General features: G+C 41.4%; 5 protein-coding genes across 5 annotated transcripts; 2 read left to right on the forward strand and 3 right to left on the reverse strand.

The window, feature by feature from the left end:
* Positions 1 to 1,796: 1,796 nt before the first annotated feature.
* Positions 1,797 to 4,651, forward strand: LOC129595980 (protein CNPPD1-like). Its single transcript, XM_055493118.1, has 6 exons — positions 1,797 to 1,893; positions 2,611 to 2,708; positions 2,815 to 2,887; positions 3,418 to 3,570; positions 4,267 to 4,431; positions 4,558 to 4,651. Exons 1-6 carry the CDS (start codon positions 1,874 to 1,876, stop codon positions 4,649 to 4,651), a joined length of 603 nt encoding a protein of 200 aa, XP_055349093.1. The 5' UTR covers positions 1,797 to 1,873.
* Positions 4,652 to 6,692: 2,041 nt separating this feature from the next.
* Positions 6,693 to 7,556, reverse strand: LOC129596043 (protein yippee-like 5). Its single transcript, XM_055493199.1, has one exon. It carries the CDS (start codon positions 7,412 to 7,414, stop codon positions 7,034 to 7,036), a length of 381 nt encoding a protein of 126 aa, XP_055349174.1. The 5' UTR covers positions 7,415 to 7,556; the 3' UTR covers positions 6,693 to 7,033.
* A 183-nt stretch (positions 7,557 to 7,739) lies between these two features.
* On the reverse strand, positions 7,740 to 11,403 carry LOC129596009 (probable isocitrate dehydrogenase [NAD] subunit alpha, mitochondrial). Its single transcript, XM_055493160.1, has 9 exons — positions 11,077 to 11,403; positions 10,781 to 10,963; positions 10,504 to 10,580; positions 10,275 to 10,404; positions 9,900 to 10,033; positions 9,295 to 9,397; positions 9,061 to 9,125; positions 8,735 to 8,972; positions 7,740 to 8,151 (listed from the first exon to the last, which is right to left on the reverse strand). Exons 1-9 carry the CDS (start codon positions 11,191 to 11,193, stop codon positions 8,032 to 8,034), a joined length of 1,167 nt encoding a protein of 388 aa, XP_055349135.1. The 5' UTR covers positions 11,194 to 11,403; the 3' UTR covers positions 7,740 to 8,031.
* A 371-nt stretch (positions 11,404 to 11,774) lies between these two features.
* On the forward strand, positions 11,775 to 12,673 carry LOC129596064 (alpha-(1,3)-fucosyltransferase C-like). Its single transcript, XM_055493226.1, has 3 exons — positions 11,775 to 11,911; positions 11,994 to 12,380; positions 12,470 to 12,673. Exons 1-3 carry the CDS (start codon positions 11,867 to 11,869, stop codon positions 12,503 to 12,505), a joined length of 468 nt encoding a protein of 155 aa, XP_055349201.1. The 5' UTR covers positions 11,775 to 11,866; the 3' UTR covers positions 12,506 to 12,673.
* A 1,877-nt stretch (positions 12,674 to 14,550) lies between these two features.
* On the reverse strand, positions 14,551 to 17,943 carry LOC129596048 (lysosomal thioesterase PPT2-A-like). The gene is made up of 6 exons (XM_055493205.1): positions 17,740 to 17,943; positions 17,478 to 17,589; positions 17,224 to 17,354; positions 16,650 to 16,720; positions 16,352 to 16,437; positions 14,551 to 15,135 (listed from the first exon to the last, which is right to left on the reverse strand). The coding sequence occupies exons 1-6, from the start codon at positions 17,878 to 17,880 to the stop codon at positions 14,756 to 14,758; spliced, it is 921 nt and encodes a 306-aa protein (XP_055349180.1). The 5' UTR covers positions 17,881 to 17,943; the 3' UTR covers positions 14,551 to 14,755.
* Between the last annotated feature and the right edge of the window lie 10,009 nt (positions 17,944 to 27,952).

Raw genomic sequence — 27,952 nt, forward strand, 5'->3', positions numbered from 1 at the left:
GTGAGAATCTTCATGCAGAAAATAAAGCAACATGCAAAACAACACGACCCGGCTCCCTCACAACAGAATGACTCATTTGTCCGAAACGTGAGAGCATGCTGGCTAGACGACAAATATGATTTCTGACACACCATCCATCATGGCTGACGCTTTTCTTCAAACAAAGAACCTTGTTTGCTGCTGCGATCAAACCGGAGCCGTCACACTGAAAACCCCAGTGGTCAACCGAATCTCGCTCGCTGACGTGTGGAAACAACCCCGGTCCGACGTACGGTGGTATCAACCGAACACCAATGTGCAACAATATGGCAAAGGTCACCCACAAACATTGAATCACGTCGAATTAAAACAAATAAAATTTGCGACTCTAGCAAGGAACCATGCACAACTTCACCACCAAATGCCTCCATGTCAGATGGCGTAAAGCTACTGATGGTTTATGGTGGCGAATGACCTTTACTGAATAGCTAACTCAGATGCGACGCTAACCAATCGACCTGACCACGTTGACCTTTATTAGTTAATCAAAACACAGTCATCACTGGACTACTATTAGACTATAGAAAAGCTTCCATAGAAAATATTCCACTATCCAACAGTTGAAAGGTGATAACTAACTCTCTTCAGACTTGCTCTTCTTCCATCACACTCAACAGTGATCTTTCATGCATTTTACAAAACACACAAATGACACGCCTCTAAAATAATATGTACTCATAGACAAAACATTGGACAAGCTTTTATCGACCACTTTTTAGAGATAAAGTCCACTTAACACGATGTTAATTGGTTGACTTTCTGGCCACTTCCTTGGTCTTTTTCCTGTGGTTCTCATAGGACAATCTCAGCACCCATACATATGTACTCGATTATTGCTGTCTGTTGTCTGTCCACAATGTACTTATACAAATCGATAAGGCAATGATTCATACACACACTGATCCTTCCGGTAATATCACATGTAATTAATCCATACAAACTGTACTTCAACCGGTCATACTCGTGACAAGGCCTTTACATAATCATTCACGTGTTAGATAGAATTAATGTGCCGTTTAGGCGAGTACTGACTACCAGGGGCGTTTGCCATAGAGACTCGCAGTTTACTGATGACAGAATACTCTACGTCTGGGCCAGTATGCTGCCTTGTGCATGTATGCAGCTTACAGTCATAAGTGCAAAATAGTAAAATTTTGCACGAATGAATTATCAATTAGAGTAGTTTGGTGTTACAAAGAAAACGAGTGCGAGCACGGAGTACAGAATTTACGCTTATTTATATGTCTCTTTCGCAACGTAAATATCCTGTTCTGCTCGATCGCCCTGGAGCAGCGGTCCTGCTGGTTTCTGATTTCTGAATCGAGAATTCAAGATCAGGCGCGCGCGTGATCAAGCCAGCTCACCACAACATCGAGCATGTGATACCGAACAGCTCACCATTGCACCCACTCATTTCCGTCGGTTCGTGAGTCAAAAAATTTGGGCGACCCGTTATCAGCGTATTTTCTACATGGCTCCGCTTTTTGTTCCCATCTTTTGTTTATCTCCTTCCTAAGTTTGATTTCCTTATAAATCACTTTACTAATTAGGCACAGGTGTATTCCTGTGATTGTTGTGATATTCATCGATACCGAACGACCGCCCGTTGTGCCATGGCGTTCGGCGAAGATGAAATCCAGGATGATCGCTCGCCCGCGACGATCACCACGCGCTCCCCTGCCCCCGGATTCTCCCAGGGGTCTCCTTCATCGTCCCCGAGGAGAAGATTGCGGTGGCCAGGATGTACGCACAGTACGACTCGCCCGGGAAAAGGAATCTCCGTCCAAGTCCGTGAAGAGTCCGCATCGTGAGGCGACTGAAAGCAACGTTGAAGATGAGGACGAGGATGATCAGGTGAGAATCTGGGATAGAACGGCCTCAAAGGGCTTTCTCAGATGCGCTGTCGTTCTTTAAAACCAGTCTTATATATTTGGACATTATTATTTAAGTTTGAAATGAATACGGAATCAAAATCGAAGCAATGTGCTATACGCTGTTGCTATCGTATTTCTTCTGATAAGGCTAACAAGAGGCACAAGTGACAAGATTAGTTACTAGTAACTAGTATCTATAAGTAACTGCTCTGTAGTTTTTCTTTTCTGGCAACCGATTTCAGAATTTGGCGCGGGTCTGGTATGTTATCCTTAACTAATAGTTAATTGGTTTAGCAGTAGTTAGTATCCTTGGTCCTGGACGTTCAAAAGAAATTCCAATAGCAGTTTCTAAGGAATGATGGTGATAAATAAACAGTAGATCTTTTGAACATAAAAATATTATTTTAAAATTTTAATCGTTTAATTTGTGTGGAGAGAACTGCGTGTAATTTGTGCTGACTGTTGAGAACGTTTTAACTGGCATTTTAGCCATCGCACTACGATCTTTCCTCATTCTATAAACCACTAAGCGGTAATTGGTGTTTTGGAGAAAAGCATCGGTGATAATCACTAATCAAAAGGAAAAAGTAATTGTCGCATTCTAAAAAACACAGTAAACCGTAGGGATATATTTCTAATTGTGTGCATGTTGATGCATGCATTGTACTCATTTCTCTATCGGGATCGTGTTTGGCAGGAGTTCGTCGATCATGAAGAGATGCGGCGTCGTCTTGAACGGCGTCTCGGACTGTGCTGTTACGAAGCGACAGGAGGACGATGTTGATGAGTGGAAAGGTAAGTCACAAGTTATGCCTGGCTGTTATTAATGCGGCACGTGCGCGTTGCCGCCAAGGTCGCCATTGCCAAGAAATATGACAACTTAAACGCTGGGTGCTTGTAGAACTGGCTGCCGTTGTCGGATCGCGGTATATCTCGGCCGCCCATCTCTACCCGGCCTTTGCTGCCACTGTAGCGTAAGTCAACAGAAAAAAATGATGGAGTGCCTTTCCAAATGCGCTTTCAAAGATAGGAACGTTTTTATTCGTTTTTTTTGTTAGTCGATATTTTCCCTTAGGGTATCGCTTTTGAATACACGTTCGCAGCAGAATGAAGTTACAGTCGAGTTATTGACGATTAGACTTTAATCGCCGTAGCAGTAATATTTTATAGTTGTATTTTTAAATTGATTTAATTTTTAAAAAAAGGTTGATCTATCAAAGACTAAGCTGTCTTTTGTCTGTTTTACTTATTCGGTATATGCTATTCGGTTGGTGATAATTACGAGTCCATATACCTTGCTGGTTTCGAAAATTTGTTTGTGACAAAATTTATATTGGTTCACTTAAGAAATTGTTTCATTCTGATAAGCTTTATATTCAGTTTGAGCTGTTAGTGGTGGTACTTGCATCAAAACACAGCGTAAATAATTTTAATAAATCGTCATTTTGAAGTAATTAGTAGCGTTTTGGAATGGCAAAGATTGTAATAGTTGATTAATTTGCAGTCGGCAGAATGTGTCACCCTCGGCGCTGCTGCTGTGCCTCATCTACATTGACCGCCTGCACGATGCCAATCCCAGCGTGAATGTCGATCACTTTCTCACCTCCTCGGATCTGTTTATCGTCTCCTTGATGTCGGCCTGCAAATTTCTTTATGAGTAAGCATGTTATTGTGATTCATCAGACGAAAAAGGGTTTGACGTTTTCTACACTAGTGTAAAATGAGGTGAAATTTTTCATTAAGCTTCGAAATTCCTTATTTCATACGTACTTTGCTTCATCTGCTTTCGTTTCGAATGAAGTTCGTGTTAGATCTTTTAGGATGCTGAAATTAGGTTAAGTTTTATGATGATAAGTAATAGTTTGTGGCACTGAAATCCGTAAATATTACTTTTTTTGAAAATTGTTTTGCATGTTTTTTCGTTATGATATCTTTATAAGATATGTAAATTACAATTTTACCGTCAGTGATTAAATTACCGTTTTTGAATTTTATCTGAATCATCATATTCTATAATCTTGCAAAAAATTGTTGTCTGGCGATTCTGTTCTACTTTACTTTGTTTTTGCATTACATACATTGTAAACGTTGTTCGAGTTACTTAAGGATGGCAACGCCGGGATTTTGCCGTTACACTACACTTTTCCACCATCTTGACTTGCAGTCAGTGTTGTAAATAGTGGGTGAAATTGGAAATAGTAGTTGTAATAGTAGTGAAATTGGAAATTTTTACTATCCAAAACCATAATTACAATTAAATATAAATATTAATGATTACAGAAAATAAAATTCTTAACAATTTCAGTACGAGTATATTATAGAATTAATCGTAATTTCAAGTGCGCATTTTCAGTGTGGGCGAAGTTGGCGATTGTTACAACGGCACCTGGGCGCGGGACTTCGGTATACCGATTAAACACCTGAACAAACTGGAATTCCTCTTCCTGGATGCCTTACAGTGGAATCTTCATGCCGACAGTGCGGATTTCGATGCCATGATGCATAACGTGGAAAGCGAGTACGTGACCCTTGTTGACACAACACCGCGCACATGGCGCTGAGCTTTTTAACAGTAACGATTACGTAATAAGGCGATACTGTATCAGGTGATAACATTATCAAGTAGACGATTTGTTTGTGATAGAATCACCCACTTTGGATGCCAGTTTCGTGATTATCTAACGTATTCCGATCTCCTGGTGCTTTCGATGCCCGGTGGATTCTCGGTGTCTCAATGATTTTGTTGCCCATTTGACCCGGGTAAGTTGGGCGTGATGGCACACTTGATTTACATTTTTTACGGAATCGCACAGACTACATTAACCGAAAATACTAACACCATTATAAAACGCTCCTAAGGCATAATTATACGGCGTAAATATTTTGAAGAACGGTGTTTTACCACGGAATCAGTGACTTCTGGTTTGCTTTGTTGTTCCATGGTTTATTGATTGAGTTTTGTACATGTGGCGACGTAATACCGTGATAGAATTATTAAGGTTTCGTATCGTAGTAAATGCCGTTAAAAAAAAAGGTTCTGTAGTTTTATGATTAGTTTGATGATTTCCTCGGCAAAACCGGATCCGTAATCGTACAAATAAGTGCGCAAGTATGCAGCTTTAAATTATTTTGAACAGTAAAATTAATTGAACGTAGGTTCAACTGAGGAATAACTGTGCCCGTGTCTGTACACGCTGACACGTGATTTTGTACACCGCTAGGCGCCCTGCGATGGCAGTGTACGGCACGCACATCTGTTGATCATTCAACCTTTTACACCTCGTGCTATTTTCACTTTTTTTAACTTTCCAACTAGTGTTTAAAATATTTAGGAAACAGAAATTTTATGCAGTTTGCTAGGGGCTGTTCCATTGTAAGCCAAGAAACTTTTGAGTGGCGGAATTTCTCGCAGACATAGCACAGGACATCGGTCAACAGTGCCAAGAAGAGGCTGCACTTACGAAAACTGACATGGTTCTCTTGGCAGAAATATAAATTAATATCTGCATGTCACCTTTTTTTTCTAAATTTTGGAATATTAGTTGACAAGATTTTAAGAGATACTGGAGAGCTGTTCGTCGAGATACCGTTCGTCGCTGTTCGGATTAGATAATAAACGGTTGATTAAACTTACATGCTGCTGCGTGCAGGCTGCCGTCGCTGGTGGTAATCCGTGTTGCACACATGGAAGCAGTGATCGGTTTATGGTCGGGTGCATGCCTTTGATCGGGCCAAGGTAGCTCCTCCTCGTACAGTACTACTCGGTAGTAGTTTATTGCTTGCAGTTGCGATTGAGTTGGCCTGTGAACAGCGGGCTGGCGTAGTGTAGGGGCGGTTGTGTAGCCAGCGGCAGGCTCTCAGCCGGATACTTGTGTGACAGGACATGTTGCTGCGTACAAGCGTAGTTAATAGTTAATATCCAGCGATTTTCAAAATTTTTTGCCCTGTTAACCAATACCCGTGTTTCACGGTGTAGTGTTAGTAACTGTTCATGGTACCAGCGTTCCCATCTGATTTGATTTGCCTTCATGGATGTCTCGCTGCAGATGTTAGCCGCCCTGACCGCCGCCTACCTTCTGATCGGCTGCGTGGTCCTCACCTCCACCACCCTGGCGCCCTTCATGGTGCACATGCTGCACCGACCGCTGCCGCCGGCCTGCAGCACCTGCTCCCCTCCCGCGCCGTTCCCCTCACCGCGCTGGATCGACTCCTGGATGAACTGGACGCGGCCGGACACCGCCGCCATCTGCCAGACGGTGCAGGACGAACTGGTGATATTGCCCACTGTTAATCTGGAGAAGCCGCGCCCCGCCGGCACCTCCTTGCGGCTGGCGGCCTGGAAGAAGTTGGGTCGGCATGGGATGGTGCCGCGCGGCCGGTTTGTGCTGTCCGTAGCGTGATGGAAGTTATTTTTTATCTTGAATTATTGGGGATTATTTTAACAAATTCTCGGGGTGTTTTCTGTTTTTAATGTACGAGCGTTGCGTCGGTTTTTCGGAAGGTTGCGATATTTTTTACCTGTTTTTCATGGTTTGGTTTTGTGACTGGGTCAGTGTCGGAACATAAATATTTCTTACGAAAATCTCAAAAAATGGCAATAAATACGAAAGAAATTCATTTCTCCTTAAAAAAACAGCAACGATAAAGATCTTTTGTTTTTTCGTATTTAATAATTTATTATTACTTATTCCCTACGGAAGTGCCAGAAAAATGGTGCTCAAAATAAATACGGAAAAATTTCATTAAACTCTCCTTAAAAAATGCATAACAACAGCAAAATCCATTTTTTATTGATTTTTTCTCGCAGCTGCACTAATAAAACAGAGAACAGTTTTCGATCAGTTTATAACATCTAAAAAGGTAAAACGTGGTGTAGTTCCCAATACACAAACCAATTTATCCATCGTCTCGCTAACCACTAACGAGCACAAACACGTAGGAACACTCGAGAAACGCAAGCAAGAAATCAAAATGGAAAAACAAAATACCAACAGAAAAGCAAGCGGCGCACACCACCGTCATCCCTGTACGACCCATCGCTGCACTATGTACAAAATCAGATTCCCAACGAGATCCGCCGTATTTACCCCAACCTGTCCGTTTGCCAGGCCCCACTCATCCTAATGCCCATCAAACCCGTGATTCTCCTCCCCGGGCGAGTCCGTGCCCTCCCGCTCGCTAATCAGCGCCCGTTCCAGGATAATCTGCGACTCCTTGTAGCGCTGGTCCTCCTCGGTGGCGAACTCATAGAACCAGCCGAGTTTAGCGGAGCACTTCTTGCAGAAGACATCACGCACGAAATGCCGTCCCGTCAGCATCACACGGTCCTGCACCTCCGACATGCGGATGTTGACGGCGTGGTGGAAGAGGTAGGCACGGCCGGTGGCGCCCGTGAAGCTCATGCTGACCAGCTGGCGGCGGTTGGTGAGGACGGTGTCGCAGTTGACGCAGTAGAAGAGTTTGGATGATCCGCCCGGGTGCTCCAGATGGATGCGGCCCATGATGGCGTGCGGATCGCAAAAACCGCAGATTTACAATCAGGGGATATTAACTGCAGTGGAATAACTTGGGGATAATTTGCACAAACCAAACAAAAGATCACAGAACAAGAAACATGGGAAATTTCCGAAGATTACAACTCGCAAAAATGAAATTTCAGGTAAATATGCGTCGCCGTGGTTCCCACCTGCGGACGGCAGAAAGTCAAATACTGCAGCTACGAATTATGCAAATACGCGATGCACCGTAGTATGTGGGCACATGCACACAGATTACAGATCTCTTGGTGTGTGTTCAAAATTACTGTAAACAAAAAATTACTGTAAATTTCCTTTCCAATCTTTTTATTTCATCTCGAACCACCATTTTTTAGCAAATAAAAATCCACGCACGAAACAGACAGATCTGTCAGCCACAGCTAAAAACGCGACACATTAACATCTGCACTAAATATGGACAAAATGACAGCGGACACAGTGTTCTTCTCCGTAGTTAACCGAAAACAACCGACTAAAATTCCAACAGGGAAACAAAACACAAAAAATATCTGCAAACTAGGACCTATTAGTTAAATAATTAATTAATTTTCCTATTAATTAATCCAGAAATTTTTCCTTCCCTAATGCCGGTGCTTTTTCCTGGCGTCGGGATCGGGTTCGGGCATATTCTGTACTTTCTCGCAGATATCCTGGGTGAAGTCCGAGCATTTTGCCTTGCCACCCAAATCACCCGTCAGCATCTGCAAACAATACACTCAATAGTTACAGAAATGCACAAACTAGCAACCACAACTAACTGTTCATAATTTCAACTAATCAATTTATATATAATTGGGCCAAAGCCATCAAAAGATTCATTCGCGTAATATTTATTACAATGATTGAGATGTAAACGTTAAAAAACAACAAAAATCGTCAGCGACGTCCGGCAATTTCCGACGCATATTTATAGTGCCCAAACAGACAGCAGAATTTCCCTTAACCACACCATTAATTGTATTTTTTATCGCGACATGATACAACCCATGGCGCTAGTACCTAACGATTTGTAGTGAAGTGGCATCCTAAACTCTGGGCAAAGTAAACCTTTGGGCAGTTGATTTGCAGCCACAGCGAACAGTTAACAGTAGCTTTACAGTTTACACTTCCATGATTTTTGCAGCAAAAAGACTTTGACGCATACTTCAGTACATTATTTTATTCAAAGTAAAAACACGGATAAACGCTGTAGAAAATATGGAATAAGCGGAAAAATGTAGAAAAAAGGAATATGCGAATCCAACAAACGAGAAGCCACAAACATTAAGGATAAAAACCACTGACCTTTCCTTCCCGGATGGTGGCGTAGCAGGCCTGCTCGATGCGGTCCGCGTAGTTGTTGAGCTTCATGTGGCGCAGCATCATGACGGCACTGAGCAGCAGCGCCGTCGGATTGGCCTTGTCCTGGCCGGCAATGTCCGGCGCGGTACCGTGCACCGACTCGAATACGGCGGCGCCGTCGAAGCCAATGTTCCCGGAGGGTGTCACACCCAGACCGCCCACCAAACCCGCGCACAGATCACTGCGAAACACCAACAATTTTGCCGTTATTTAACTTCTAATCTGGCCGCCCAAACTAACGACATTAACGCATAAAAACATCCAATCACCTTAAAATATCTCCATACAAGTTGGGCATACATAAAACATCGAATTTGGCCGGATCTTGCACCATCTACAACAATTTATCAGCATAATGGCATTTAATGCTAAGCGGCAAAGAAAATGCAATACAACAAACAACGCCTAATGCATCAATTTATTATGCAACTATTATTAAAACTATTATCTTAATTATTAATGTCATTATTAATTCAAGTGTAAAACAGTTACAGCGGACTTACGTTAAGACAGACAGTATCCAGGTACATTTCGTTGAATTTGATGTCAGGATGCTGTTCAGCCACATCGCGGCAACACTTGAGAAACAAACCATCTGACATGCGCCTGCAAAAAAATAGTTCCATCAATCATTTCCGGCTGCAGTCAGCATTTTACCGAGGCTCCCCTTCAGAGGAATATAATCGTACTATTTGCGCACCTGAACATGGGAGAGGTGTTCAAGTTAACCGCTCAAAATTAAACCACAAAAAAAACTTGAATTCTGACAGTATGCATGCAAAACTTTCTGTGGCAAAGCAAACAGGAAAACATTTACAGTACAGATACAGTACATCATACAACTACAAAACATAGAACAGCAAATATTAGGTGACTGTTAGATTTAACAACATAAACTCACAGCGAAAATTTTGTTATACAATTTGTCCATAAAGTGCTAAACAGGATAGACGACAACAACAAAACTATTCGAACTCTATAAAATGAAAGTTTACAACGACAATAACCATGAACTGATGATACCAAAAATTACGATACCAGTATACCAAAAATTTCTACACCAGAATTAATTTTACTGATTTATTCTTTAAAAAAAGCAGCTACGTACATAATATTGGCTTTGTGGACGGCGGTGACTCGGGAGCGTCCGTTGGCTTTGGCATACTCGAAGGCAAACTGGGCGATGCGCATGGATGCCTCAAATGTGATCAGTTTGATGCTCTGCACCACTCCGTCCACTATCTGCCAAATTGTAAAACGATTCAACCCACCAACGCCAGAAATTTCCACCACCAGTGTTTCCAGTTTATAAAAATTAATCTCGCTTAAGATGGCAAAAGAATGAACGTATAACAGCAAATTTGCAGATTACTTGTACACTTGGCAGCGAACTAAATGAAGAGAACGATTGAATTTTGCGCAGCCAATACACTACGATAGTTCCAAGATTTGCAAGTATCCGGTTATCAGCATTTTGACATACCACATGCTCAATACCACTGTATTCGCCCTCCGTGTTCTCACGAATCGTCACCACATCCACATCATCGTAGGCCGTCTTGAAGCCTTCTAGCGAGCGGCATGGACGCACGTTGGCGTACAAGTTGAAAGCCCTGTTCAACACGAACACACAACTCAGCTTCCGCTCATCCAGCAAAATCGTACAAGACGAGAAAGCAGCAGAACACGAGCGAACACACAACGGCGCTTACTTGCGAATGGCTAAATTGAGTGAACGATGTCCTTTTCCCACGGGAGTGGCGAGGGGGCCTTTTAAACCGATTCTGTTCTGCAAATTGCAAATCAAACGATAAAATTCCAAAATTTGGAGGGCCTTACACAACTCAAAAAATCAAAAAGAACTTTTTTTACGAAAACCGCTGATTAGCATGCAAAGAAAGCATGTTGGTGAATACTTTATGTTAATTGTTATCCAAACGATTGATTAAAAAGGGAAACAGATGGGGAGAATTATGAAAAACCTCTTACTTTGACAACACTGTCAATGGCTTGCTGTGGGATACCAATCTTCCCGTCCAGTCCTTTGACCGGCGTTACATCCACCGTCTCCCACTGTATGGGCACATTCGCCGCCTGGAAGATCTGCTGCACCGAGGCCGAGATTTCCGGACCAATCCCGTCGCCCGGGATCAGGGTGACGGTCCGAGGAGCCTAATACCCCCAAAAAAGACAGCATTCAATCTGCGCTCTGGTACTTGGCTTTTTCGCCGTCGTTTGCAGCGGTTTTCCCGGGCAAAATGCATTGCAAAGCATGCCCCACTCACCGTCTGTGACATGTGTCGATTCTGTACCCATCCCGCGACGACATTCCTCAGCGGGGTGAGGGATTCCTGGGAGGAGGGGGTGACGACCACACGACAGCGAGTGAACGCGCGCAGCATGTTCAAACACGAATCTCGCACACTACTCAAACGGCGTACAGCACACTCCACCAGCGGGATTTCTTCCGTCTGACTAATCGATGGAAGGATAATCGATGAGATAATAAAATTAAACGATCGCGCGCGAAGGAGATGCAAATGAAGAGGTCGGGAACAGGAAGAAAGCCCGGAGGAATTTGGAGTGGATGGATGTGAAATAATCAAGGAAATTTGAATAAATTTCTCCTTGAACGATCAGCCCCACTCCGTTTGCAGGCCCGTTTGGGTTAGTTTACTGTGTATGAGGCAGCGATCGATAATAGTGGACGGATGGGTGAGTAAGAGGGCGATAATTTGGACAGAAAAATAAACCAGCTGGGAAATATGATACAGGGCGGGTGCATTGTGCGTTCGGTCTAATGTGTGGATAATTATAGTGCAGCCGCCCGTAGCGGTTGTAAACTTGACGTTGTGATTTTTAATAAATCGTTTGCGGCAACCGCCATGTGATGTCAGTTGGAATATAACGTAAGATACGGCGCCGCGGGGGGCTGCCAGAACGTCAGTATGCTTTTCCATCGTCAGCTGTAGTTGCGAGTTGATTATTCTTGAGTGTTTCATACTTTTTTCGTCCTAGTTTTCTTCCCATAATTCCTTTGTTTCTTGTCCGAGTTTCTTAGGTTGCTTCGCGTTAATGGGTCGCGCAGTTGCGCTGCGCTGCTCGAGCCTGTTAATTTCGGTAAGACACGGCTAATGGTTCGTAAATTGCTTACGCGTTAAATCGGTGCGAGCTGTGCTTTCCCAACTTTGCTTTTTGACAGATCAAATCTCCGTGGCGCATCTTGGTTTTAATTCTTTGCGTGTCCTTCTTCATTTATTTAATTTACGGAGTGAGCAGTCGATCTTCCCTACCTTCAGCTGTAGCAGACTACACAGTCGAACATGTGCCCAAGGACACGAAAATCATTCTGTTCTGGACCAAGTATTTCGGAGAGGAGAATCACCATCTCCGCGATAACTTGAACAACTGCCCCGTCTCCAACTGTTTCTTGACCAACGATCGCAAGTACCTGCGTGCCAGTTCCGCTGTGATATTCCATGGAAATGAGTTTGATGCTCAGGATTTGCCTGGGATTCGGTTTCCTAATCAGTCGTATGTGATATTTCTCATGGAATCACCGCCGTTCACTGTGATAAATTTAAAACAGGTATGCACCGTTACTTCCCCGTTCGTATGTGTTCGAGTGGAATAACGTGGTACAGGCAATTCTACGATTCCGCGTGCCTTTTAGTATAGGCATTTCTTCAATTTAACGTGGTCGTTTCGTCGTGATGCGGATGTGTTTTGTCGGGATTATCTGGATAATGTCTCCCCGCGGCCGTTTGTCAGTCGGGATGAGGGGAAAAGGTTTTGGATGCTAAACATAACAAAGCGCTATGGTTCGTGTCGAACTGCTACACGCCGATCGACCGCGAAGGCTTTGTCCGCGAATTGAAGAAATACTATCCCGTGGATATTCTGGGAAAATGTGGAGACACAACAGGCGTGTGTGGATTTGGGAATTTTATCTGTGCCAGGAAGATTGTGGCCAGCTACAAGTTTTATCTGGCTTTTGAAAACAGGTTTGTGCGTTTCAGGAAAATATTTTGCATTATGCGTAATTTCTTTAACCGGTTGCCTAACCAGTCGGTGAATTAACTGCTAAATTTTTATCAAGCAATAAAGCGAAAAATATGCTGTTAAAAATAACGATCTCTGTGACAAAAGTTAAACTGTGAAATTTTAACAGCCATGAATCAGAGTGGTAAGGTGGTCGTCAATCGAGACTGTCTACGGATTTAATCCACTGCACTACAATTGCATGTTAATTACGATTCACATCGACTCTGGCGCTAGATGGAATGGAAATTCCTGGTTTACCGCTATCAAAACACAGAGTATCAGCAAATCCACCAGAAAAATTTGACACTTGACATTTGTTTCAGTTTAAGTTTAATCTACTGTCGAGATGCTAACCCGAAAGTAAAAATTTAAAATTAACTAATTATTCTTTCGAATATCTTTGACAATTTTCTTAGTGTTTTAGTCTTACGTCGCAAATCTCTGTTTGTTTTGATAATTCTTAGTTAAAAACAATGAATCTACCGATGCTGCTCGCATCGATATAAAACTACGTTGTCGAAAATTTTTCCTGAAGGAAAACGAGAATTTGGAACATTGGTGTCGGACCGTAGATACAGCGAATCATTTTCTTTGTTAATTTTCAGTGTCTGCAAAGACTACGTGACGGAGAAGCCCTCGCAGGGCCTAAACTACGGTACCATCCCCATCGTGATGGGCGGCGCTAACTACAGCCAGACCTTCGCCCCCAAAACCCACATCAATACCGCGGATTTTTCCTCCCCAAAGATCTCGCCGACTATCTCCACCGTTTATCCTCCAACATGGATCTGTACGCGGAATTCTTCGAGTGGCGCTATCATCCCGAACTGCCACTCCATCCTCCGTGCCGGAGCCGGCGCAATCCAATATGTGTCGGTTATGTGAGATCCTCCATGAGCGGAATTATCGCAGCCAAAGCGCGGCGGATGTCCAGAAATGGTTCGTGGATGAGGGAGAATGCCAGGGCGGATGGGGCAGCCGGTTGTGGAGCGGAGTGAAGGGACTGGCGGGGTGACTTCCGGTTACGTTATTGCTGTGATAGCCTTGTTGTTGTTAGGTTTTGGTATCTTTTATCTACGCTGTTCAGCCCTGTTGAAGATCCTGCTAGAGTGTTAGCCTAGCCGGGAATAGGCTGCCTGCTCTGATTAAATTAAACTGTATTTTTCGTTGGTCTGATTAGATGATATTATTAGTTACTACTCGTATGTTGTGGTTGTCTGACTGATGTTATACTTAGTTGTATTTATTTGTTTTTATACATTGCCGGCTTGTGTGTTGCCTGGCCAGTTGAGATCGTGTTTTTCCGTGCCCTTTGAGTTTGCACTACGCCTAATGAAATTATCATGCCCTTCTTGAAATTATCGCTTAATGAAATTATCGTGTTTTTCCGTGCCCTTTGAGTTTGCACTACGCCTAATGAAATGAAATTATTAGTGAAATCGTAGTGCATGGGATTAATGCGCCCGAATCCATTAGAGAGGTTTAAATTGCTGTTTCATAATGAAATTCTAAATTTCAATACTGTGTACAAAAACCCCTAACAATTCACAAACATCAATTTTTATAAAGCAAACAGAAAAAAATTTTGCAAGCGATTTCACTCCTTTTTTCTTAAGCATTATCGACAACACCGTGACATAGTACATTATTGCATTAACCGTGAATATTACCGTAACTAACATTCGATCGTTGGGTTATTCGCTTCGCTGAAGCCCTTAAAGTAATACTCTTAATTCGCTTTTTACAAAGGGAAAAAATTGAACGCACTCAAACAGAGTATAATAATTTTACCATACAGTTACTGGTGCATGTACAATCCGTTAACAACAAGTTAACTACGGAATTAACAGATGCCGCGCTTTATCCGTTTTAGAAACAAAAGATTTCTACCTTCATAATACATTGCAAATAATTTTATCGTTAGCTCAGCCAGGGTTCGATCAGATCACGAAACACTATGGGATCAACATGCCACTGCGTATGGTGCACACCGGCCTTCTCCAGTATGACCAGATCACCGCGTTTATCCAGCGTCCGCAGCCCGAAGGAGTCGCGCCGGTATATTTCCTGCTGCCGGAACGGCACCACCGTCTCGTTCTCGTTGTAGAAGCCGAAATGCGACGACTGCCAGAGGGTCACCACGCCGTCATCCGGTCCGCCGATCATGATGAACTTCTTCAGACGGAGCATGTTGCGCCGGTACAGCGTCATGTTGGGACTGGGCACCAGGGTCTCGTTGTTCAGGACGGGCAGGAACGTGCTGGTGGACTGATAAAGGTCATAATGGTGCGGATCTTTCCCTTCATATAAAATTAACCATTTTGTCTTTGTGAGTCCACTTTATACGCGTTATGCTTTTTTTAAAATGCCCTCATGCTTTACTTAATAATATAATGTGAATTTATAGATAATATAAATCCACTTAATTATATATAGTGTGAATTTTTCTATTGGTCTGCCTTTTGTTGAACCAAATTTTTGCCAAAAAGTGAATGTATTGCGTGTTAAACAGTTAACTTTATCTTATTAATTTTGCTTGAACACTGCACAAAAAACCGGCATAGTGTTAAAAGTCGCAATTTCATAAAAAAATCGGGTACGAAACTGTGACCATTTCGCCGGGTTTTCAATAATTAACTGCAATTTAGTAAGCGCGTTTGATTTTGTATTCAGATCACAATCAATAAGTTGCAATCAATTTTATTAATGGAAATGGCTATTGTCACCCCCTGCACCCCTTTTGACTATTATCACCCCTCACACCCCCTTTTGGCTATTGTCACCCCTTTATTTTTAATAAAATAAACACCCCTTGACTATTGTCACTCCTTACAACACGCCCTTTTGGCTATTGCCACCACCTTTCAATTTATTCTTATAATTTCTTCACTAGCGGTTCTTTTCCAACTCTGTTCCTGCCACCACCGGCAGGCCTAGGGAAAGGCGCCGAGCGAAGCTTATTGACACTTAATATGTACATCGCTAAGATGCGGGCTCATTTTTTTTAACATTAAACTTAACATCTTCAAGGGTTTTTTCACAGTGGGCTCCGCAGCGAATGCGATCATAAAAAGTCCACAATTATGACCATCCCTTTGATGCTGTACGCATGGAAAGAAAACTTCGGTGTCCTCGTTTCCGCTTGATCTCAAGACTTTCTTAATTACTGGTGCCGACGCCGGTGGTACAGACTACAGAGTCATAAACAAACGGCTGCCCCTCTTTCCGCGCTAACAGCACTCAGTGGTCGCTGGCATTATTTTGTACCTTTCCAGTAGTTTGCAGTCTTAAGTTAGCTGAAAGGCTAAACTAGCAACAAAGTGTTTTTCATAAGAACTGACCAAAGGAGTGGCAATAGTCAAGGGGTGAAGGTGGTGACTATAGCCTAAGGGGTGTTCACTTTTTAAGAAAAGGGGTGACATAAAAGTGACAATAATCAAAGAAACAGTCACATATTAATTTTTCATACTCTTTCCCCAAAATGCCTTCTTTACAAGGAGATTGTTAAATTCTTACAGTATCCGCCGACGCTAAACGTTTGCCCGAATCGCGAGTACAGCAGCTTGTACAGGTTGTCTTTCATGTAGTTTGGGAATAAATATCTGTCGAAGAAAACAGGAGAAGCCGGCTGTATCACTGGCCGGATTACAGAAACATTCCGGGGTGAAGATGCCTCACCTTCTGAAAAAAGTCAAAGTATTGTCATTGAATTTGCAATAAAGTGATTTCTGGTTCAGTTTTACAGTACGTATAGCGGATCGAATTAATCAATTATACACTTCAGAATTGTCTACGAGCGATCCAATTGTCTTACAAATAATTGGTGTCCCCGTACTGTCCCATTTGAGGAGATGCTAAGGAAATATACGTGTGGATGTTTAACACCTGATTATAATCGTTCTATAAACAGAAAGAACAAAAAATGCTTTGAAATGAATATGACGAGCAGCAGTTTGTTTCGTTATATGAAGTTGTTGCGTATTAATACAGTAGTGTACGCACACTGGAAAAATTATATTTCGATCGAGTTCATAGCTTCATAATTATCATATCGTCGCATGTTTATATCGTAAACAAACGAATACGTACGCAAGCCCGATTCCTTTAAAATAAACACGATCTAACCTAGCTTTCCTAAGAAAGAAAATACCGAGTTTTATGAAAAAAAAAAATGTGCAAAAATTTGTTTGAACATAAACATTTACTGTTTCAAAACGGTTTCTTATCTGGCGTGTAATATCGTAAACTTCCGGCCAATTCGAGGTTCCAGCTGTCGAGCTATAAACCTGTGCACTACGATTTTCTGTAGTTCACCAGGTCGAAGTCGTTTTAATAGGCAGCCAAATATTAGCGGGAAACTGCACAGATGGCGGCTCTAACGGTCTAACCTGAATGACCGCGCGGCAAATCAGGCCGCCTTGGCTGTAGCCAATGAGGATGATCCCGTCCGGATGCGCATCGGATACGTTGCGGATGTAGTCACCAAATCCGGTGACCTGCGTCCACATCGGCCAGGCGCCTGCACGTATGACGTGTCTTATGACAATATTATTTTAATACTTAACACCGCAATTTAAATTAACGGTCATCATATGACAAACGTGCATCGCAATGTTATTTTGAAAAAGAAAAAAACAGTTACTTTTGATATACTGGTATAAAGGGATGAGATAGACATCCGTGCCAGGATGGGCTTTTTGGATGTTGAGCTGAAGATGGATGAGCTCCAATGCGTGATCGAGAATTCCATGTACCTAATGCACTGTCACACGTTCACCCAGCTGCTTTTTTTTACTTGACAACGTGTGATTGAAAAATAAATTTTCAATTTTATTATTTTATTTGCGCAAATAAAATTAACCAAAATGATCATAATCCTTATACGAGTACGGCAGTCAACGTACGATAACAACGGGACGGTATTTTGACGCTTGTTTAGCACGCATCGACAGTAGCACGCTTTCGTTGGCAGGTACAAGTAAAATCACGGAAAAGACGCAGGCAAATAATCCGATCAATGGGATATTCACAAGGAGCGATGCCATAATTTCAAGGCAAGAGCATAGCCTGGATTAACCTGAAAACCTGGAAGCTAACCTATTTAGCGTTCTATCAGTTCATAAGAAAAATATTATTGCTACTCCAAGTTTATTTTCGAATCACACAACGGGTGCATATTAAACGAAACAGTGGTGATCTCACATGCATTTGCTAGCAACTGCATCCACTGTTGGCGTACCATTATCAGATTGCGTGCACTTTAATCGTTCGATGCAATCACCTGATACTGTCAATTATGAATTATCTGCACTTGAACAAACCACACATCAGTGCTATGCACATTAGGTATTAAACATTAGGCCAACAATTTAATTAAGGAAAATCCGCGCATGACCTTTTGCATTATTCTTCGGATTTCTGCGCATCCTTCTCCGACTGCTGCAGCAGAGTGACCTGCCTCTGCACCTGCTGTATGACCATAGGCAGGACCTGCTGTAACTGCAGCAAATGGTCCATCTGGGTCTGCAGCATGTGTGAGCCTTCGGAGCGTTTATGGGCGGGACGCGGTTGGGCTTCCTGCTGGTCGGAATCCGCGTGCTGCTGCTGGAGGGGACTGGGATCGGGGTTCTGTGGGCGGGGCAAAAGGTCACCGAAATCGTCAAAGATGTTAGGCTGCGCGGCGGACGAACGACGGAAGCGTCGAGCTTCAGCGCAGATTAGCAGTGATGTTAGTAAGCAGATGGCGAGAGTATGACACCAAAGCATCGCTGCAGTATAACCAGCGAAAACCTTTTGCGGCAATTATAAATTTTTAAGTACGTACTTTTATTATGCTGTCGAACGTTGTTGTTGTTATTAACGCAGTATTTTACGCAGGAATTTGAAGTTTTCAAGCACTCTGATAATAATACTCAGTATAGATCAATTTAAAATAATTGTTACAGCTCTGATTATTATTATTGAAATAAGTACTGTACTCAGTTTAATTAAAATCTCTTAGTAAGTACTTACATGCACTATGATCGTTCCGGAAGCGAGACCAGTTTATTCTAAGTACAAGTGCAGTACTTACGTCTTACGGGTAACTTAAACCTACTCAATCTTCCATGATGTGCGCCGTACGTTGCTAAGTACTAATACATATATTTTTTACTTAAGTACTTATTGTTGTTGTTGCTTGGGTGTGCCATGTGAACACTTCTTTTTTTCGTACAGTAAATAAAAAAAGCGATATTGCTGCTTTCCTTAACAATTATGCTTTAAATATTAATGGAGCATGGTAGGTTGTCAGGAGCTCTCTGATGTTGAACCCTCCCGTCGGTATAACAGCAGCAATGCAGTTTTCGCCGAAACTAATACCAATGTAATGTAATTCCACCCTTTATACTAGGCCGGTCGGTGCCTTCTTCTTTCTGTTGGCAGCTGCAGCGTTTGTAATACATAGGTACTTAGAATTTTCCACCAGTTCCCGATGGATTCGTTTTTTACAGACTGTAGGAGCATTACTGTGCCGATATATTGAATAAAGTAAATTATGTAGAATATACATACACGCTGTATGAGTACTGAAATTTATCGTTAGTAAAGCTGCTTTAAAGCTGCTTTAATTCAGACTGGGGGTACAAAAATCACAATTTTTCTATCAAAATAAAGATATATCGATATATACTGCACGTATAATTTCACTGTCAGACTGTCTCTTACTGTGCTCTGAAGCCAACCAGCTTATACAATGTACGACAAAATCTGTGTGAATTAAATTTTACAAACTAATACGTGTTCGGTGTTATACTGTGAAATATTCCGTGTTCGGTATTAGACTGAAGCTGATATATATAGTAATATTATTAAAAATTTAAAAGTATGCTCTGTGCATAGTTAGGAAAAGCGTTTAAACCTGAATTACCCATGTTAAATGTTTTTATACTTTGGGCGCATTGTACTCGTATTTAAACGGACAGCAAACGTATGAGTATGCTGGAAGTGGAGAAAATGGTGAACTGGCATTGTCGGCCTTCTCGCGGAGGCATTATAATAAATTATACCGGTTTTGACATCATACCCTCGAAACAAAGACTGACAAACCTGTATTGATTTTGGGTAAGTCTAGTAATAACGTCATCGGAAGTTCCCCAGAAGCAATGTCACACCGGAAGTTGGCCCATCGTTTTCGCTGCAGCAGTGCAGAAGTAATCACACCCTAAATGAACGTGTTTAGGTAAAAGCAAAGTGCTTCACGATTTTGTCAACAGATTCAATTGAGCGATTCAGTTATTTTACTTCTGTAAAGCGTAATAAGAGTATTATATCCGTCTAAACAGCTGGTGTTTTCAGTATTGATTGTACGGGATAACTGTGATATACGTAAGGTAAGGAGAGAGCTGTGTGTCAATAATCGCTTAATTACAAGGTAACACAGGTAGTAGTAAGTAATTAAGATTAACGATTGATGTGTGTGCAACTGTGAACGTTTCGTTTTCAACGCAGTGTGTTCAGGTCAAAGTGTATCGACTGTTGAGTATTTGAGTATGTCGCAAGAGAAGCGGCCCGAACAAACGTCTGAAGAGAAGCATTCCGAAGAAATGCCTGCAGAGACGTCTCCGGATACAGTGCAAAAACGCCGAGGTCGTCCTCCACATGTGTTACATGCGGACGAAGCCAGAAAAGCTGGATGGGAGGACAAGTACGAGGCGCCAGTAAACCACGACGGCAGAGATGCTTATGCGGTTGGCGTGTACGCCAACCTTTCCGCCGACAGAAAGCACGAACTGCTGGACCAGAATGTTGGTAATCCTTGTGGCAAGCTGGAGAAGCTCAGTGATCGCGAGCCAAGATGAATAGACGGCAAGAAACCGTCTGGCCATAAGCAGAACAGCAGCCAGTAGGTCTGCGTTACTGTATTTTGCTGGATTTAATATTCGACCAGTTTTGCGGAGAAATGCTATGTAGCCCGTTTAGTGGATGGTTTTTGATGGAGTACTACTAAATCTCTATCGTTTGCTGGGACATTCTTCACTTTTCTTTGTACGTATCTGTCAGCGGTTTTATTTGAAATAATCTTATGCTTTCGCTTGGATAAGCTTTCTGCTCCACCAAAATCTTGGCTTGCCAATCGTGGTAGTAGTCAAGCTGCAAAATAAATCGTTTAGGTGCAATATTTTAACTTTTACACAGGTACAGTAGTGGTACTAGGAAGTAAGAGGTCAGTCCTGGGAACGACGCCAGCCTCGGCTAATTTAGATCAAATGTTCTCTGTAATTCGGCCGCATGTCTCCGCTGTCTTTTGATGCTGTGCGACGCTTGTGTGCGTTTGGATGTTTAAACTGGCGTAGAATACATTTGACAAGTTAAAAAAATGCCCATGTAGAGGTCAGTTATACAAACTGTACCATGGATACAACGTACAGATGTACTGTACTTATAATAACATAAAATTAATTATCTATAGTCGTTTACTTTTGTAGCAAACTTGTGACTGTATTATATCGCCAGTACTGATTAATGCAAACATAACTATTGTAGCTCTCGATGTTTCGATGCTCGTGCATTGTGTATTGTATTTAACATTTAAAAAGCCTAAAATCGTATTATATACATACTGTAGATTTCGAAAGTAAGTCAAGTCAAAGTAATAAGTCAGGGAAAACTGCGAAAATAAATGTCCAACAAAATCAAATGCGAAATTAAACACAAGTACAAAGTGCATATATATGTACGTCAAAATTCGAAAGCATTACAGAATCGGATTATCGATACTTCTATATTATTGTTCCCTGGTTCTATTACTGTACACACAAACAATGCAATACACAAAGGGGGTGCTTTATTATTTACAAACACACCCGCGTACAAGCGAACAACCTCAAAAAATCATTTCAAATCCCGATCGTTGCCGGACGCAGTGTGATGAGCATACACTGCGAACGGCTGCTATATACTCGTACCATACCGCATGACCCTCAGAATACTAACAGACCGAACAGACCTGCGTTCTACCGTCACCAGGTCAATAATACAGATTATTGCCATAATCTCCCATTATTGTTCCCTGGTTCTATTACTGTACACACAAACAATGCAATACACAAGAGTGCTATTTACTGACAAACACACCGCGTACAAGCGGAACAACCTCAAACCCCCAAGAGCAGAACAAAACAACACAGCAGGTAGATGTATGGGTTGCCGAAAATTCCGAGATGAAGCGCAGTTCCGATTGCGAACTGCTGGAACAACCGTAACGTGGATACTTCGCGCAGGGTAACGGGCAGGAAATCCAAAAGCCGTTAACCTACTGTACTAAGTTACTAACACACAGTCAAAACTGTGTCAAAACAAATTGCATGCAGCTGCTAATTGAAAGGTCACGACAAACATTTAATTCCATCATACCGCCACCGCATATATTCAAAATTATTGTAAAACGGCAAGCTGAAATGTTATGAAAACAATTTTGTGCTGGTAGCAGCTGCATTATGCGGAAATTATAGTGAACGCCTGATAACAGCTATTTTGCGTACATGCGAAGCCGGTGGTGTCATGCCAAACTGCTCTAATCAGAGCATATTTAGTTGACTTGAAAATAACGATACCAGTACTCATTAATGCAAAGACATTTATTCGCGCAGGCATGAGAAATAAATCCAGCACATTAGTAACCAATGATCATGTGGGTTTTCAATTTTTGCTGAAAACATGTAAAATTAAAAGAAAACGCAGAAAGGTTAAGCGGTGGATAATAAATAAAAATAACGTTAACAACTTTCAAAATCACCTTAAGAACACCGATTGGTTGTCTGTTTTCCAGAAATGCGACTGCAATGATCGAGCAGTGACCTTTGAAAGAATTTTTCTTGAAGCCGCAAATTTGTATTTTGAATACCGTACTGTAGTTACTCGGACAAGTGCGACCAGATATCCCATTCGCATACGAAAAGTGATCAAATCTCGTGAAAGAGCTTTTCGTGCTTATCGCAAATCTAAGTCTTCACTAAAAGAAGCGTGTAAAGCAAAATTGAAGGCGGTTTCTAAAAAGTGTGAAAGTTTAATTAAACAATTTGAGACGTTAAAGCTTACTGATATTGCGTATTCGCATCGCAATAACCCGGCTAAATTTTGGAAATATGTAAAGTCGACCTCAAATCGAAGTAGCATGCCCCGTTGAAAAGCCTGATGGCTGCACAGCTGTCACTGAACTTGACAAAGCGAATGTTTTGAATGAGCAGTACAGGGACTCCCAGTCTGTTTGCAATGCTCACTGCAACGATTCTGGTTCTAGTATAATCTGCGGTAACAATGATATCTGGGAAATAACTGAACTACTGGTGCTCGAGCAATTAGCAAAATTATCAGCAAAAACATCTAGCGGTAAATTCATCATTAACAATTTGCTATTAATTACTGCTGGAAATTCCATCACAAAGCCTCTTAAACTGATTTTGAGGCCGCGCTAAACGAAGGAGTGTTTCCTGACGTTTGAAACAGTCATTCATAACTCCCGTCCCAAGTCGTCGTCTGACCCTCAGCTGCCGGCAAGCTACCGGCCTATATCCATGCTCCATCCTGTGTCAAAAGTTTTTGAGCGATGCTTAGACCAGCTGATCCGTGAATTTTTCGAATGCAACAAAGCGCTACTAAATCACCAGTTCGCTTACCGCAAAAAAATGTCCACTGAACTTCAGCTGTTTATTTTTACTAAAGAAATTTCTGATTTTATTTCAAACGGATTTGAAGTAGACGCAATTTTTCTTGATTGCTCGAAGGCGTTTGATAAACTGTCGCACGAGTCAATTGTTAAGGCCCTTGTGAAATTAAATTTACCTAGCCAAATCGTACATCTGATTTATGACTATCTGAAGCGGCGACTACAGTGTGTAACAGTCGAAGATGCAGTGTCCGACACGCTGTCCGTTATCAGCGGTGTTCCTCAAGGGTCTGTTTTAGGCCCTCTCCTGTTTATTTGTGTTCTTAATTTTATTCTGTCTGTGTTAAAAAACGGCAGCAAAGTGTATTTATTTGCTGATGATATTGTCATCCTTCGCCCTGTTACGAAAGATAGTGATCCCGTACTGCTGCAGGAAGATGTTTCGTGCGTAAATGATTGGCTCAACGGTAACTGCCTTTATCTCAACGCAGCAAAATCTGTTCATGTTTGTTTTTCCGCCAAACGGAACATTCAGACCTCTAACACTTACTATATTAACGGCTTAAATATACCAACAAGCAAGTCGGTAAAGTACTTAGGCGTTTTTGTAGATCGAAAACTTTACTGGAAGGTAAACAGTGAGAAACTTTTGCTGAAATGTAACAGTAGATTAAGTTACATAAATCGGCTATTTAAATACTTTCATTCAGGTGCAAGAATTAAATTATTCGAAGCTTTGGTTTTATCAGTGATCGACTACTGTGCCTCCTGCGTTCACCCAGTGCTAAAACGTCCAGCGATACGGTAGAAAAGTGCCAAAACGTTTTACGAAAACCTTGCAACTAGGAAATGACCTGGCAAACTACGAAGCACGTCTGAAAGAGCTGCAGTGGGATAGTTTAAAATTACGTCGCATTAAGAAAGCGCTGATTTTTATTTACAAACTGAAGTTTGGCAAAGTGCCTTTAGGTGACCTTTGCATTATTCCTTTGTTAGTTCAGTTGCTGCCCTTGAATCTATTGCAGGTAACACTCGGCATCACGTTCGGTTGACTCAGCATCCATTTCCGATATCACCGGCACCAACGTCTATTTGCGGTACAACGGTGACCGCCGTCCATGGATCGCACCTAAACGAACTGACTACCCTGTGGAACGAACTGTCTTTTCCTGTGGAATCCTATCAGTCAGCATCCACGTTCCAGGCTGAATTGGATCGGGTTGACTGGGACGACCTTGCATGGATTAAGAAACATCCTTTGTTTGTTAAAGATACTTAAATTTTTTAGCTTTTGTTACATAACTCGTTGAATTTCAAATCGTACGAATACGTAGTTTCGATGCTTGTACTTTTGTTTTCCTTAATTAGTGCACCATAAGCTCTTAAATTCGCATCCTTGGTTGCTGTCATGATATCACGCTTTTTGTTTTCTCTACTTATTTAGAATTTTCTGTCTTAGCTTAAAAGGAGGCGAAGCCTCGTAGCAAAGGACAATAAACCAGTTATTATTATTACATTAATTCTGCTTTCATTATTCTGGCATCCCTTCACTGCTGACACATAAAGAGGTCTTTCTCTGCGAGTAAGCGGAGTTGTCCCACTTACCAGAGAGAAGCCTGTAAAACAGGGTTTGCCTCTCATGTCAAATCACACAACAAAGCAAAAATCCTGCTAACTTGCATTCAGAATAAGCGATAAGACATAATGCGTCGCCGAAGCAATGCAACAATGCGTCGCCGAAGCAATGCAATAATTAAACTTTCAGAAACACAAGACAATCGTTTGCAGACACTGCAAATTACAATATGCGCTACTAGCGCTCAATATCACCATGACCCAGTAATGAAATTTCTGGTCAAACCACTATACAAGAGCAAAATAAAGGGCGACGCAGACCCGTTGAGTCTGTGCTGCCAATTCCGATAAGACAAGTTAAATTAATTATTATCGTCAGGAGGCTTGCGTCTCCGGCGTCTCGGTGGTCATGATAGCCATGTCCGCGTTTCCCGCATTCGCCACACACGTGCGAATAATGACAGGAAGCAGCCGAGCGAGAGCAGTTGCCTTCTTGAAAGGCAAAGCAACAAGCAAACTTGTAGCGGCCCATTTTGGCGCCGCTGCGTCCGCGAAAAGGCTGACCTTTATCGTATTTACCTTCACCATACTCTGTTCGGCGATTAATCGCATGCAAATGCTTAGAACTGATAGTATTTCGTGCTTGGTAGTCGCATAACGAAAACCCTTCATTTTCAGCGGAATGTCGAAAATCGGTGTCGAATTCAAGCACAGCATCATCCGTAAAATTACAACGCATAGAAGCCAAATACTCATTATATTCGAGATGCTCCAGGAGCGTCTCTGCATACTGCCCAGACACAGTTTTGCACAATTTAACTGCTGTGCGCCAACTATGAACAGAAAACTCGTCGAGTGAAAGATCAAGAGGAGAAACGTGCTTGCTTTTCGACCCTGGTTTAGGGCACGCTAGCTCGTGCGGCCTCTGCAGTTTACGTGCTTCCGTTGGGAAACAGTTAAAACTTTTGGCCATAAATTCTGACTTATCACCTTCAATTGAAATGACAGAAACAGGGCGGTCTAAGCATGATGGCTTCAGATTATCATACTCAACCGCGGTACCACTGCTGCGGGGAAGATTGACCGCTTTGCGGTCGAAGTGACCTTTGACCTCGAAGTGTCGAAAATCATTTCAAATCCCGATCGTTGCCGGACGCAGTGCCAAGCGTGAGCGCATACACTGCGAACGGCTGCTATATATACTCGTACCATATACCGCACGCTGACCATCAGAATACTAACAGACCGAACAGACCACTGCGTTCCGCCCACCGTCACCAGGTCCAATAATATACAGATTATTGCCATAATCTTTCCCGATATGGATTTGCCGATTACCCTCGATAACAGTACTAGTATCTGCAAGGGTGTGCTAATTAAAATAAGTACTTACTCGCGCTGTACTCGTACTGTATCTCGTTTCTCTTTTATAATCGGGATAAATTCTACATTATGTTGATATTTTTTTAATTAGCCGAAATTTTTTATTAGGGATTATTATTATTATTATTATTATTATTATTATTATGTATTATTGTTATTATCATTATCATTATTATTATTATTATTATTATTATTATTGTATTATTATTGTTATTATTATTATTATTATATTGTATTATTTATTATTGTTATTGTTATTATTGTTATTTTTATTGTGATATTATTTATTATTGTTACATTATTGTTATTTATTGTTATTATTTATTTTGTTATTGTTTTATTACTATTATTGTTATTGTTATTGTTATTGTTATTATTGTTGTTATTATTATTATTATTGGTATTGTTATTTGTTGTATTATTGTTATTATTGTTATTTATTATTGTATTGTTATTGTTATTATTTTATTGTTATTGTTGTTATTATTGTTATTTATTGTTACTGTTATTATTATTGTTATTGTTATTGTTGGATTATTATTGTTATTATTGTTATTATTATTATTTATTGTTATTATTATTATTATTATTATTGTATTATTATTATTGTTATTATTATTATTATTATTATTGCGGCACAGAGCAGACAACCCCAAAGGACTTCAAGTCTGGTCGAACAAAAACAATTTCCTGCTAACAAAACATTTAGGACAGATTAACAGATCTGAGTACAAATTTGAAAGAAGGTACAGAACTGGCTTCGAGAATTTTAGGATTGACAGCAAAATTTTATCAAGAAGACGCTTTAGCCGCATTTCATAGTCCACCCTCCGATAACGTACATTGTTAAACGTACATGAGCAGAAACGAATGCACCCATCCTATTTTTTGAGAGAAGTCGATTCACTTTGAACTAGAATTCTTGTTTTCTCATTCTTACAAATTTGCGGTAAGCGATTTCTGTTTTGGAGGTAACTCGGTCACGTCTCGGTGTAACCCAAAATAGGGTTACAACCCAAAATGCACAATTGTAACCCAAATGAACTAATTTCACTCGCAATCCTGTCCTTGTACGTGTTGCAAACAGTGCGATTACCGAGGTACAGTATGCACTCTGTATGTGTTCATTAATGAAGCAGGAGAACTTTAGAAGTTAGTCAATTAACAGCTAGTAAACTTTTATTTGGCAAAGGCCATCAGTGTTACAAAAAGTGCATTCGCGTAATACGATTTATTGGCAATAGCCACCCAAATAGCAATAAATGCAAGCGCTGGTACACTACTTGATAGTTAAAAATTAAACATTAAAAAAACAACCAAAATCCTTATCCTCTCTCGGATTAAAAGGCAGTGTACTCAAAACAGCCGTAGCATTTCCTTTAACAACAGCAAGGTTAAAACGCTGACTGAGAAAAGCAGTAGAACGCTTCGCCCGTTATGTCACGAATCTTGCGGCCATGAAATGCAGCATTTCACTGAAGGCAGGGCCAAAACTCCCAGTGTCTCAATAACCA

This window comes from Paramacrobiotus metropolitanus, unplaced genomic scaffold (genome assembly GCF_019649055.1).
Source record: "Paramacrobiotus metropolitanus isolate TYO unplaced genomic scaffold, Prichtersi_v1.0 Parri_scaffold0000085, whole genome shotgun sequence".
NCBI classification, from domain to species: Eukaryota; Metazoa; Tardigrada; class Eutardigrada; order Parachela; family Macrobiotidae; genus Paramacrobiotus; species Paramacrobiotus metropolitanus.

Coding starts and splice junctions, on each gene's coding strand:
- LOC129596009 (XM_055493160.1), bottom strand. CDS start 11,193: ATGCTGCGCGCGTTCACTCGCTGTCGTGTGGTCGTCACCCCCTCCTCC. Junction 10,405..10,503: donor CTCAATTTAGCCATTCGCAA/GTAAGCGCCGTT, acceptor CGTGTTGAACAG/GGCTTTCAACTTGTACGCCA. Junction 10,034..10,274: donor ACAGTGGTATTGAGCATGTG/GTATGTCAAAAT, acceptor ACAATTTGGCAG/ATAGTGGACGGAGTGGTGCA.
- LOC129596048 (XM_055493205.1), bottom strand. CDS start 17,880: ATGGCATCGCTCCTTGTGAATATCCCATTGATCGGATTATTTGCCTGC. Junction 17,590..17,739: donor AATACCGTCCCGTTGTTATC/GTACGTTGACTG, acceptor ACAGTGCATTAG/GTACATGGAATTCTCGATCA. Junction 16,721..17,223: donor TTTGCCGCGCGGTCATTCAG/GTTAGACCGTTA, acceptor GATTATAATCAG/GTGTTAAACATCCACACGTA.
- LOC129596064 (XM_055493226.1), top strand. CDS start 11,867: ATGGGTCGCGCAGTTGCGCTGCGCTGCTCGAGCCTGTTAATTTCG. Junction 11,912..11,993: donor GCTCGAGCCTGTTAATTTCG/GTAAGACACGGC, acceptor GCTTTTTGACAG/ATCAAATCTCCGTGGCGCAT. Junction 12,381..12,469: donor CTGTGATAAATTTAAAACAG/GTATGCACCGTT, acceptor CTTTTAGTATAG/GCATTTCTTCAATTTAACGT.
- LOC129595980 (XM_055493118.1), top strand. CDS start 1,874: ATGAGGACGAGGATGATCAG. Junction 2,888..3,417: donor GCCTTTGCTGCCACTGTAGC/GTAAGTCAACAG, acceptor ATTAATTTGCAG/TCGGCAGAATGTGTCACCCT. Junction 4,432..4,557: donor ATGCATAACGTGGAAAGCGA/GTACGTGACCCT, acceptor TGTTTGTGATAG/AATCACCCACTTTGGATGCC.
- LOC129596043 (XM_055493199.1), bottom strand. CDS start 7,414: ATGGGCCGCATCCATCTGGAGCACCCGGGCGGATCATCCAAACTCTTC.